The sequence below is a fragment of the Salmo trutta genome, chromosome 31, assembly GCF_901001165.1.
Source record: "Salmo trutta chromosome 31, fSalTru1.1, whole genome shotgun sequence".
Lineage (NCBI taxonomy): Eukaryota > Metazoa > Chordata > Actinopteri > Salmoniformes > Salmonidae > Salmo > Salmo trutta.
Window position 1 is genome coordinate 21,488,395 of NC_042987.1, and position 13,330 is coordinate 21,501,724.

The window sequence follows — 13,330 nt, forward strand, 5'->3', positions numbered from 1 at the left end:
CAGGCAAGGCAGCCGCTCTATTTCTCTCGCTCTCTGGCTGCTTCTCTCAAGAGTGAACCCGCTCTGTGCTCCCTGTCCAAAACACAACAACGGAGCCCATCTGTGAAGCACTCCCCCCTGGATAATGCAGGGGAGAAGCTGTGTAGTTTGGTCTTCATGGTGTTTACAGTGTAACAGATTGGCTCCTACAGCAGCAGAAAGCCAGAGGAGAAAAAACCACAATCCTCTAGAATAGATTGTTAGGTTAACAGTAGAGCTATACGAACCGGTCAGTCAACACGTTCAATATCAGTCCGGATCAACCTAAAAGGGATTCATGGAATTCACAGTCAGTCCTATTCCGTATGTAGGAGGGGGGTGAGGTGCAGTAATTGAACAGATTGTGGTAGCGTTGGAGTGTTATATTGAGAATAGAACGTGAATCAAACAGTTGTGAGCCGTCTGCTGCGATAATTAATAAACTCATTTACGGAGGCAATCAATCTGGGCTGGAGATGTGCTGCCTGTCTCTCACATACACACTTCAGATTCTTTATGACCTGATTCACAGGTTTAGCTCTGTGAATTCCCTAATGAATGAGAATTGCAATGAGCTCAGAAAGTGACTTAGAGGAGAAATCAGAGCTACACTTAAACAGTGATAACTGTATCTGATCCCTTCTCAGAACAGTGGTGTTGTAAAGTCTGGTATTACTAATTGGATAATTGTATAACCTACCTGAAGTGTTTCCTTCTTATGTATTATTGATATACTAACTGAGAAACATCTGAGAGAAGCCAGTTCTTAGAAAGCAGCAGGAGTCAATATACGTGTTTCACACTTTATTCATAGAAAAGCACTGAGATTCCAACACAAATTATATAAAATGGTAGTAGCGTTACATAAATAGTAATACATTTTTGTTTGAAAGACATTTGCTCAAGAGGTTGCACAAACAAAAAGTGTTGATGAACTATACTTTTGTGGCAACAAATACTGGATAACTTTTATATAAATCAGTAGCACAAAGAGGCAACAAACACTTTCCCTTAAATCAAAATCAAACAGTAGATGAACTAGTGAACAAGCTCTACCAGCGATTATCATTTCCTTCTAAATTCTAGGGACAGGTGAAAACACTGGTACAGTTAACACATATAGACAACGAGTATGGGAAAGAAAGAAATTAAGCCAGAGGACTTTTTTCTCCATGTTTTTTTTCTTTTTTTTTTGCAATGCTGTAGGACCAACTACTTCAGCGATAGGAAAATGCTTGTTGTTTGAAGTGTGTATATAACAGGCAGCTTTACATTAACCTGCAATAGTCTGTAAAAATGCAAGCATCTCCCTCACATTTGAAAAAAATGCTTGTTTTGTCCTCTCCTTGTAACTCACAAATCTCAGGTTCAAGTAGTGCGGTAGCTAGTGAATGGAAAAAAAACAGAGGATGCTGCAAAAGCGAGAGAAAAAAATATTTTAAAAAGGAATTAAGAACAGCAATGGAAGCAAGGAAGGAGCAGAATAACTCAACTGCTCAATAAGGGTTTTAGAGAATGGTTCAGAGCATGGCCATGGTCGTTCAGGTAAATTGAACTGAATAGGCTTAAAAGCATGAAGAAATATAAGAGAGGATGATTGGGGGGGGGGGCACACAGACACCCTCATTCATATTATCTGCCAGTTCCTTCCTTAGTGTAGGGCATGCAGGGTTTTTATTTTCATTTATTTTTGGACTGTTGTTCTCCCTAAACTTTCATTGCCATATCAGGCCCTGACACAGGTACTTTGAGAAGACACTAAAGGCTTAAGTCCAAAGAAAGTAATCGTACATTGATCGGTCAAAGGCAAAGTCTGTCCCAATTTGCAGCATGTGCAGGCCTCGGTACAAATACAAACATGCCGTGTCGTGCCTTGTCTGTCCCCTCTAGGATAGTGGCTAGCCCCCCTCAGACATTCGTCTGGGTGACTCCGGAGAACGGGACCAAACCATCCAGTGGTTTCTGCATAGTCAGGTTGCTTTCTGTTCACAATGGTATATGCCTTCTTTTTTTCTCCAAATTTAGAAATGTCATGCTTCCTCTTAGAAAACACGTTGCAAAAACTAAACAAAACATACAAATAAAACAATTAAACAAAAATTCTGAAAAATGTACACAGGAGCACCTGAGAAATGTCTTGAAGTCTTTTCGTCTAACTGTCATCACATTCCCAGCCCACAACAAATTCAAGTATCCCAAAAAACTAAAACATACAGTTATCATAAATAATTATAACTTTACAATTTTCTGAATTGACACTTTTATATTTACAATATCTTAAATGCTTATGCTACTACTTTTTTGTTTTTGTTTCTTGAAGTGATTCCCTGAGAACTGAGTTTAGCATCTCGTCTCTTTTATTTTGTTTTTCGTCATCCTTTCTTTACCATATTACTTCAAACCCCAGCTCCAGACAGACAGTGCATCTGCGACCCCAGGCCACCTGCCGCGCTTGGTAGAGGTGGCAACAATGGAATGTGGAAGCTGACATGGAACGGTTTACATAGCCTCAAAATGTGTCTTCTGTCTAATATTCCTATTTTTGTATATTAAATATAATTATATGCTGTCTATGTCTGTATTAATAGTATTCATTCACACACAGATTATTTTAATGATCGATAAATAATTGCTCAAGCAGACAGAATGGTGTTGAGTACATGAAATTTGTCAATTGCTTGTATAACAATAGTACTACTGCTAAATTTCAAGCGGTCACTGCCATATCAAAAACACTTTCCCACAGGGTCTGAGAGGTTGATACTTATAGTTAGGGTTGTATGTGGAATACTAAACGCCAACTGGCTACACCAACGCATGTTGTCTAAAAGTACACGTTCATACACGTTTTGCTTTGAAAGATACAAGATGTTTTCCAGCAATGGTATTTCAACATGTATGTTACAACCCCAAATCCTGACAACCAGGCACTGCACCTCACAGTCTAAGATCCACAGTGGCACTATCGTTCTCAGGCAACAAGGCCAGTCAATCAATCTCGTCGTGATCTAATCCAAATACCAATCTGAAGCAACACGGCTCTCTCTCTCTGGACGCTTCGCTCTTTTTGAAAGGTACCTTCGCTAGAAATAATACAGGATACCAGACAAATCGATCAGGCTACACCCTGGGAAGGAGGAGAATACATGTGGGAGAGGGTGAGAGGCTTGGTCAAGTCTGAGGTCTGTATGTGCCTGATGAATCTGGTAGATTTAGACTTAGGGCTCTGGGACGTGGGATAAACATCCAAGTTCAGCATTCCACCTCCTCCAAATATAATGCCTTGAAACGAGGCCTTTTAACAGGGAAAGTTTAAAGCTGGTCCTTGGAATACGATCGAGGTATGACAGTAAGTTAACACTATGTGCTTCAGTGTTTTTGGCAGAGATGGGACCAAGTCACAAGTCCTAAGCAAGTCTCAAGTCTTAACCTTCAAGTCAAGTCCCAAGTAATAACGGGCAAGTCCCAAGTTCCACAGCTCAGGTCCCTAATTTTGGGTTTCAAGTCTTCAAGTCAATTATTAAGTGGTTTATCCCAATTTCATTGCAACTTCAATGCATTAGTGATTTTGGACCCACATGTTTTACACTACTACATAGCCTTTGAAACCGAATGCAAGGATTTTTGGGACCTATGAGGCCCTGATGCAGAGGTGCACCACAGGTCCCAGAGTGGTGGGGCAAATTATTTTCCCTGGGGCCTGGAGTTTTTCCTAATCTGGTAATCTAACCAGGTATAAATCAGGACCCTGACAGTGTCTGAGAGTGATTAATTAGTAGTTGTAAAAAGGTATTCATATTGAAGTGGGACTATTTTTGTCATTTAGCGGACGCTCTTATACAGAGCGATTAGGGTTAAGTGCCTTGCTGAAGGGCACATCAACAGATTTTTCACCTAGTCAACTCAGGGATTCGAACCAATGACCTTTCAGTTAATGGCCCAACGCGATTAAGCACTAGGCTACCTGCCACCTAGGTATACAGATATGTTCTAAACAGGTCCCACGGTTTTAACATTTCTAGAAAAACTCCTGGCCCTAGGGAGGATGAAAACCCTGTCAAACTGCAGCAACCTTGTACTTGTTAATATTAATTATATTTTACAACTTTCCTTTACACAGACACAACCACTGCAATTGGACAATAGAACTCACAGGGCTGAGCTTGCTCTATGCAGGTGTGCATCATATAGGCATAAGCAACTGTAATTAAAAAGTAACTCACGCAGTATATTTATGTAATCAGTATTGTGTTGTTCGATTCCTTTCAGTTAATCATTTTGGATTGAAAAGGTCAAGGTAGCCTAGCCAGCCAGCCCAAGTTTGAATATAGCCTAAACCAAATTTGATCACATTCACATTTTCTCTTAACATGAATAAACAGGTTATGCATAGGCTACATAACATAACCACTTCGTTTACCTTGGCCAGAGGACAAATGGGGACAGGGTGCATTGGCTGCAACCTATGCAGCTGCGCTTGTTATCAGTAGCCTAGTTGATCAGACTCATTTTCTTCCCATACAGTTTAGGTGTAGGCTGCTGCAACATTTCTGTGAAGACTTCTTGTGTATGTCAGGAGTAATGTGTTATCACGTTTGCTAAATAAATATCGGAAGACAGCGGAGCGGCGCGAGCTTTGCTAGAGGAAGTGCTTTGTGCCCGGGCCTGCGCAACCTGTGATTTCCGTGAATCTGATTGGTCAAGACACAGAACGCACAGAACCTGCAGCACTCCGATATAAAGGACAGATAGGCTAACATAGTGGGTGAGATGACTAATCTAGTCTCTGGAGTCATACGGTTGAAGTCCAAGTTAAGTCACGAGTCATAGACGTTCAAGTCGAAGTCGAGTGGCATGTGTTTTTTCTTTTTGTCAAGTCTCAAGTCACAAAAGTTGTGACTAGAGTAGTACTCGAGTCCAAGTCCACATCTCTGGTTTTTGGAATGACAAGTTCTCTCTCTCCTTCTAAACCCATTAGTAACTCCCCACAGCAGACAGCAGACATTCCCTGGCTCAAAACACCCCATACATCATTTGGTTTTTCATTATGTGCCACCTCAACGATTTTACCATCATCATCACAAGCTTTTTCATACTAAAACAAACAGTGGTTGTTGCTCACGAGAAAATAAAAAGACAAAAACAAAAACAGACATACAGAATTTGCCACAAGAATGACAAAAAAAGAGAAAATGTATGAAAACTTAAATAAATGAGTAAGTAGTACTAAAAGTAGATCCCTATATTGCCTGTCCTGTTGGGGTTCAGCCGAAGCGTTCCCGTACCAACATCATGAGTTTCTTCTTGCCCTTGTAGATCTGTTTCAGGTTGTCTATAAACTGGGCAAACTGGATGTGTCCGTCCTGGGCCAGTAGGAAGGTCTCTCTGGCCTTACTAAGAAACTCTATGAACTCTCCGTAGTGCCTGGGGCTGATGTGAGTGAGCCGGGAGTGGGTTGTGTTGATGTAGGCGCTGATAGTGGCGTCCAGCAGTTGCCGGAGCGGAGCTTTGTCTGTGGACATGAGCTTCCCAGAGTTCCGTCGCCCGGGGATACCGGCCAGGCCCGGGGCCGTCATGGTGCAGCGGCGCAGGATGTCCGAGAGCACGGTGGCGCAGTGCACGCTCTTCACCACCAGGGGGATGATGGCGGCCAGCTCGTTCTTGCCCAGCGAGTGGGACAGGGCGCAGGCCCAGAGCACGTCGTTGATGGCCGGGTGGGTGTCCTGGTTGTAAGCCAGGTTGAGGTGGGTCATGGCCAGCGAGGCCAGCTTGAAGGCTCGGAGCGGGTAGCCGCGGTGCTCCATGTAGCGGGCGATGGTGAACAGCTGAGAGTACGTCATGCCTGTGGAGGCGGCGTCGATGACGATCTGGTAAGCCGTCTCGAAGGCGATGTGGTCCTTCTCGCAGAGCGTGAGGGCCGAGAGGGCACAGTTCTGGGGGTCCTTCATGGAACACTGCAGGGCCAGGGTCCGGGCGCAGCTTGCCAGCTCCTCTCTCTGGGGGTAGTCCAGGCTGAGGCGCAGGATGGTGTTGTGGGACATGACGGTGGCTGCTACGATGCTGGTGGCCTCGGTGGGGGTGAACAGGGTGTACCAGCTCTGGAGGATGCTCACCAGCGCTCGCAGACCCACTTCTGTGGCACAGGTGACCAGCCAGCGCACCATCTCCCTGCGTCTCCAGTTCAGAGTGGAGAGGGTCATCCTCATCACCTGCAGAGAGAGAGACACACATTGAGGCATGTTAGAAAAGGCAGACTACACAGCAATTCAACACTTACCCACCAGAACATTTCATCCAAGACATCCCTGCACGTGCACATGCCCCCCCCCCCCCCCCCGCCGCACCCTACTAGCTATCCCTCAGTACCTGCAGGCCCAGCTCCAGAGCTACATTGAGCAGGGTGATGTCTGGGGGGTTGTCAGCCGGAGTGGCGATCTTGAAGGCATCCTGTGCCAGTTTGAAGATGAGGGAGGAAGAGTGGATGTTCTTTTGGATGGCCTCCAGCACCGTCCGCAATCTCAACATATCTCCTGGAGGTACAAACAACACCACATTAGATCCAAAAACATTTCTCATCCAACAGTTTGTATGTGGTGTTCTGTAGTGGTGGAGAAGGGCCTAGGAGCGTTTCTCTGACAGTGGTGTGGTTGTGCATTTGGCCTGATGGGGTGTGTCTGTAAGTAGAGCTGACCCTTGGCTGCGGTGAGCATGGTAGAGGCCAGTTCACACTGCTGAGACTCTAGGTGGCCCAGGGTGAACCAGCGGGGATATCGGCTGGGCACGATGCTGATGCCATGGTGGGGGTGACCCAAGTCTCCCGAGGGCGCCATCGACTCTAACACAGGGAGCCTAGAGGGTACAGACAGACAGACAGACAGACAGACAGACAGACAGACAGACAGACAGACAGACAGACAGACAGACAGACAGACAGACAGACAGACAGACAGACAGACAGACAGAGATTAGATGAGTTATGACTACTAAAATGTTTTCTTTTCAAAATGGGCAACTGGTGGCCCTTTCGTAGGCCCACGGATCAACCCCAGCTGAGTTTTTTTTAGGAACTCAGTCAGTGTCTCAACTTACCGTTGAGTTAGAATAGTAGAATACACAATCTGCTTGTGCATCAGCAGTTTCTCTCTTGTTATCTCAGTCACCGACAGTCATTAATTAACCCATGCCAGATAGCATTTTATTATTATTGAATAAATAAGTCTAGCCAGCTATCAACATTTCACTTTATGCCCCCCAAAAGGCTAGGGCTGGCTTTGACTGCATGTGTGTGTATGGATGTGGATACGCAGACCCGCGAGGCACTGCACCCCACCATGATGACTTCAGTTTTGTTGTGGCCCCCACCCCCATCCCTGGTCTACAGCATGATTATAAGTATCATCCTCAGATTAATGCTGGCTCATCCAATCTCCAGTCTGTATAGCTGCATTAGAGTTCTCTGCTCACGAAGTCTACATATGCACGGTGTGTGTGCAGCTCTAAGCCGTGTTATTGATTGTGTATTAGCCGGGACCCTGAGGAGCCTCAGTGGGATAATGACTCTGCAAGGCAAATGGGGATTATGCAGTCATAGGGAATCATCCTTCAAAACAAGGTACAAATAGAGGGAGGGAGCCTTTTCTCAGACACACACTGTTGCAGCAAGATAGTGTGATCCTCCTACTTTGATCATAAAATGTGATCAAATCCTGAATGTTGAAAATGAGTTGTAAAATTATATTCAATTCAATATTATTTTACAATTTACAGTACCTTCGACCTTCAGGATTGATATGTTCTGTTTTTGGAATACATGTTAGAAGGGTTTTGGGATCTCACCTCATGGCCTTCAATGCTAGTTTGTAGGCCAGGTCTGCGTCGTGGGGCAGCAGGGCTGAGAACAGGTACTTGGCAAAGGTGTGCATGGGAACACTCTCCCTGTGGATGACATCACCAAGGCCACTGAAGGGACCTCCTGAACAGAGACGGACGGACAGACACAATACATCAGAGTTGTCCAGCTACATACACACACCGGAACGGGGAATCTTCCCTTTCTGATTTGGCTCCGTTTCTTGGTGAATAGTCAAAGTCTACCGGTTTAAACAAACCATGCCTCAAAGTAGAGCAGTGAATAACAGCAATATGAGGTTATACCGCTCTCAACCTGATGGGGGCGAGAGCAAACCAGAAACCACACACTCACTGCCCATTGGGCATGAACCAAATCTCTCATCCCTAGCAGCGAGACAGATGTCTGCTCTAGGGTTACACAGCTAACGTTCCCCAAAGCCCAAGATGGGGGTGGGCTATAGCATTGCTAGCATGGGGAAAGGGAAGGAAGGGGATAGACATGGTGGGAAAGGCTAGGGTTGAGATCCATTTTCAGCTGAGTGTTGCGAGGCAGGATCTGTGGAGGGGAGCCAGGTGGGAGAGATGGATGAGATGGGACAGCTAAAGAGATAGGGTGAGAGGACAAGAGGAAGGGAGAAGAGGAGGAAGGAGAGGCAGCAAGCAGGGCAGAAAGAGAGAGGGTGACGGAGGGTGAAAGAATAGAACAGGAGAGTGAGGGAGGATAAGTGAGACAAAGAGAGAGGGAGATTGAAGGGAACAGAAAACAGATAGAGGATGAAATGAGATGAGCAGAGGACAATAATAAACTAGTCTTCATACCTTCCAGTAGGAGGATAGCCTGTTTCCTCAGCGCCTGGACCAGCAGATCATCCAGCTCCATCTCCTGCAGCTTGGCCACAATCTGCTCCTCGTTCCGACACACCTTGTCCTGGGCATAGAGGCCCTCGGGCATCACCCTCTGCTGCCCCATGCCCATCAGCGCCACCTCCAGGGCCAGCGCCAGGTAGGACTCCCCACCATCTGGGCAACCCCACACGGGCACGTGGTGGTACACCGGCGGCTTGTGCTCTCCAGAGTCTGGCGAAGAGAGTTTTTTGGTTACAGGGATGGTCATGGAAGTGAGATTCCGTTCTACTTTATTAAACCTTTATTCAAACGGTTTGCAATGGCGGTCGAGCAGGACTATGAGATATTGCTAGATGCTAACAATAATCCAAAATGGCTGCCTAGTTTATTTTTATTGGGGGGGGGGGCTGAAAGGTGCTGGGAGCAGCTGACACAGACAGGAGCCTCTCTCTCTAGCTCCCAGTCTCCCACACAGGCAGCTGTGGATGCCAGGCAGCACCAGAGAGAGAGAGGTGTCCCTGAGGTCCCGGAAAAACACTAACATCTGCTGACAAGGACTCAGACCCAACCCACGGGAGGCTCACACTTAAATCCCCCTGGAAAATGATTCCTCCCTCTCTACAACAATCCTGTTTATTACGGGGGGAGGGGGGGATATCAGGATTCTCCAATCATGCCGCTGGATCAAACAACATCTCTTCTCCAATGGAATGTCCATTGGATCTAAGCCTTGGGCTTCTAGGCTTTTTGGCATGTGTGAGATCAGCTCCAAGGTGGATTTAACCATGTGGAATCCCTTTGCTGCCCGGGTTAGTTCTCATACTGTAACCATGATAGCCTCCATGTTTTCCTCTTTCCACTGTTATGGCTCTGGCTCTTCTGGCCAGCTGCAGCTGCTGTTGTTGGTTCTGATGTGTAAAGACCCCTGATTGGTCAGAATTCAAGTTAAACCCTGCCCCCCTACCAGATGTTTCCAGCTGCTCACCAGAGTCAAACAAAGGACTGTGAGGATGACCCTATAAATTATAATCCACACACTCTCCCTCTCTCTCTGTGTCTCTCTAACACACACTCTCCCTCTCTGTGTCTCTCTAACACACACTCTCCCTCTCTCTCTGTGTCTCTCTAACACACACTCTCCCTCTCTCTCTCTCTGTGTCTCTCTAACACACACTCTCCCTCTCTCTCTGTGTCTCTCTAACACACACTCTCCCTCTCTCTAACACACACTCTCTCTCTGTCTCTAGCCCCCTCACCGTACCACTCGCCAGTATTGTTCCGGCAAACAATGCCTCCCTGTAGGTTTGTCAGTATAGGCGGTACCAAATTCCTGATCTCTGTTTGGCTGGGCTAAAGGATGTATGGAATGCAAATGGTGATTGATTTTATTCATGTTCCACCACTGTGTGTGTGTGTGTGTGTGTGTGTGTGTGGGGGGTGGGGGGGGGGGGGGGGTGGAACCAGAACTCTGTCAGGTGACTTTACCAGGGGATGGTCTTAATCAGTTGTGGTTGTTGGACTGACCTCATTTTTAACAGTTTGATTGACGAGGACTGTAAATGTTGCCGAGACAGGGCTTGGCCAGATGCGTACCTCCAGTGTCCATAGCGTTGTCGTCCTCCACCCGGCAGGTCTCAGTGAGGGTGGTGAACAGACAGCCGATGGGATCCAGGGGGTGTCCCACCCAGCCCTCCAGGTTAGTAGTGCTGGTTGTCCCCCTCTGAAGCAGCTCTGACACACACAGGAACACAACAGGGTTACAACAAGATCAAACACTGTATAAAAAAAATCAAATGTATTCATTCTGTTACGTAGGGCTCAGAGTTTTTCCTTCATCAGGTCACATAACCAGGAAAAACACTGGGCCCTACTAATGAGAACGGTGAACTGTCTCCAGGCAGACAGGGGGCGCTACCTTTCTTCTGGTGCTTGTAGATGTCCAGCTGGCGGTGCTGCTGCAGCCGGAGGGTGTTGATGATGGCCACGCCCAACCGCAGCGCCTCGCGGGGGTAACCATGGGAACGCAGGGCATCGACCCGCGCACACGCCGTGGGGACGTGATCTACGACACAAGTCACATGACAGTGGCTCAGCAACACCACACCCATGCCGGCAGCCTCAGCAGAAGATACCCACTCCCTCTATCCTGGCTTCTGTTTACTCCAGCTCTACTATACAGGCTTAAGTTGTGCAGAATGAGGACAAATCTTCCCCCAGAAGCTGTTTACTCCAGCTCCAGGACTCAGTGGAAGTGGAATTAAAGGAGGCTTATGACACAAAAAAAGTGGTGGTGTTACAGATAGGAAAACACACCACCATCGTGGCTTTAACTCCTGCCAGGAGCTGGGCCAGCGTGTGTGTGTCCGTATATGCGTCTGTGTACATGGTGTTAATAAATATACTGAGAAGGCCTTCCGATACCATCTTGAATTAATATAATATAATATCAAGTGCTGAGAGTGTGTACTGAGCAGGCCATTTAATTCTCACCTAGCCATAGAGGCAGGCCCTGGGGGTTGAAGAGGAGACTCTCTCCCTCTCGCTGGTAGGCTGGGGACATGTAGTAGTCACAGCTGATGATCCTCTGCAGGTGGCTGTCCTGCCAGTGGAGATCACAGGCCTCCATGGCCCGCGTGAACACTGTCCGTCTGGGCCGGGCCAGGGAGTCTGGAGGGGGACACGCAGAGAGGGACAGAAGGGGAAAGTTAGACTTCAGTCCATAGGACATACTGTATAGTAACACTCAGCAATGGAGATCTATCGATGAGTACTTTGAGTATAATATACTCAGGATTACTACGATCAGTCAACCTCCACCACTGTATCAGAATCATGGTTTGGGAAATAAAATGCATTCTAGTGACAGTTTACAGGCCCAGTGTGTGTGTATATATATATATATATATATATATATATATATATATATAGTATACATGTGTATTCTATATGTATGTAACTTCAGACTGCGACTGACCCTGGGCGAAGTTGCTCTGTGGTAGAGCGTTGGTAATGTTGGGCAACTCACTGCCGTAGTTGCCATCCTCCAGGGGACAGATGTCCATGTCGCCCCACTTCTTCAGCTGCTTAAGCCAGCCGCTCTTCTCCTCACTCTTACAGTGCGGGTTCAGCACGATGCACACCCACAGGGCACCTGGGGAAGGACAAAGGTCAAGGGGTAAAGGTCAATGGGCGGAATAACCAATAATGTTTGACTATTTAGGTGTGGAGGAGAGGGTCCATAGAAAGATCATGTCCTTCTATGGTAATATTGTGAACGGGTCATAAAGGTTAACAGTGTATGTTGTGGTCCGGGTTGGACTGTATTAAAGTCACATCTTTAAAACAAAGGCACTGGGACATTAGATCTTTAGTAGCATAGACTGAGGGAAGGGAACTAGTTTACCCCTCACATCCCATCCTATCGAAAGGTAACACATGACCAGTATTCACCCCCTCCTTCTCACTACCTTTTAAACCCTCGTTTCAGAGCACTTTGTTAGCTCACTGCTGACCACACGGACAGCTTCTGTTACTAACAGCTTACTAGAGCGCAGCACGGTTGCTTTAAAGCACCCCCCTAACAATAACACTTTTGATTGGCCGCTTTGGTGATCATCCTGTGGCAGTCCTAGCCAATCAGAGAGCCCTGTCCTGTCGCTCCCCGGTAACTAAACATTACCCCTGAGCCAGGGTTCTGCTGTTCTGTTGTGTGTCCCTGAAGAGGGAGCGAGGCACAGCAAACCTCTCTCTACTCTGATGTTGCTCTCCAATGAACCTCCTCAGGATCTGCAGTCATCGACCCCTTTAAATGCTCCGATCAATACCGGGGAGGTTGAAAACCCCATTGATCCCGGCCCTTTTCATGCAATCCCAATAGAGGTGAGTGCTTGACCCTGATGTATGCACTGCTGGACTGCTGCACAATCACACTCACTGACTCCAGCACTGACTGATCCACTGCTATGGCAGCATGCATGGGGCGAGAGATACCTCACATCACGTGTATCACGGTGGCTTTCCAGTTAGGTAACAGTTACATAGCTGTGCTGACTGAAGTGGTGAGGCCACATTCCTTTTGGAATTGCTCTTTGAGCCGAAAGGTTTTTCAGATGTACCTTTACTACCTGCTACCTGACCAACTGACCAACTGCGAACGACACCCAGTGCTTGGACAAGGGCATATTGTTTTCAACTGACCCAAATCAATAACATCCAAGCAGCAATGAGATTGTTGGTCAGGTACACTTCCTATCAATACCCTCTTCACAATGCATTATGTATGCATTTATAGCCTTCTGCAATGCATTATAATCCACAACATATGCACTAATAGCAACTCATAATCAACTGTGTTACCTCATATTACCCCGAACAACCGGTGCCCCTCCACATTGACTCTGTACCGGTAACCCCCTGTATATAGCCTCGCTGTTGTTATTTTACTGCTGCTCTTTAATTATTTGTTACTTTTATTTCTTATTTTTACTTAACACATATTTTTCTTAAAACTGCATTGTTGGTTAAGGGCTTGTAGTAAGCATTTTACTGTAAGGTCTACACCTGTTGTATTCGGCGCATGTGACAAATAACATTTGATTTGATTTGTTCTGTGAAA

At 46.5% G+C, this 13,330-nt stretch overlaps 1 protein-coding gene across 2 annotated transcripts in view; it reads right to left on the minus strand.

The window, feature by feature from the left end:
- Nucleotides 1-807: 807 nt before the first annotated feature.
- The window catches only part of LOC115169753 (zinc finger SWIM domain-containing protein 5), a 47,303-nt gene continuing 34,780 nt past the window's right edge, over nt 808-13,330 (minus strand). Inside the window, exons 5-13 of one of the 2 annotated variants that reach the window (XM_029725673.1) lie at nt 11,741-11,866; nt 11,206-11,382; nt 10,631-10,777; nt 10,309-10,446; nt 8,689-8,946; nt 7,855-7,990; nt 6,710-6,867; nt 6,385-6,548; nt 808-6,227 (exon numbers count right to left, since the gene is read on the minus strand). In XM_029725673.1, coding sequence (XP_029581533.1) covers nt 5,283-6,227; nt 6,385-6,548; nt 6,710-6,867; nt 7,855-7,990; nt 8,689-8,946; nt 10,309-10,446; nt 10,631-10,777; nt 11,206-11,382; nt 11,741-11,866 — 2,249 coding nt within the window. In that variant the 3' untranslated portion in view covers nt 808-5,282. Of the gene's footprint in view, nt 6,228-6,384; nt 6,549-6,709; nt 6,868-7,854; nt 7,991-8,688; nt 8,947-10,308; nt 10,447-10,630; nt 10,778-11,205; nt 11,383-11,689; nt 11,867-13,330 lie in introns of both variants that reach the window. The other variant, XM_029725672.1, reaches the window with a different exon arrangement.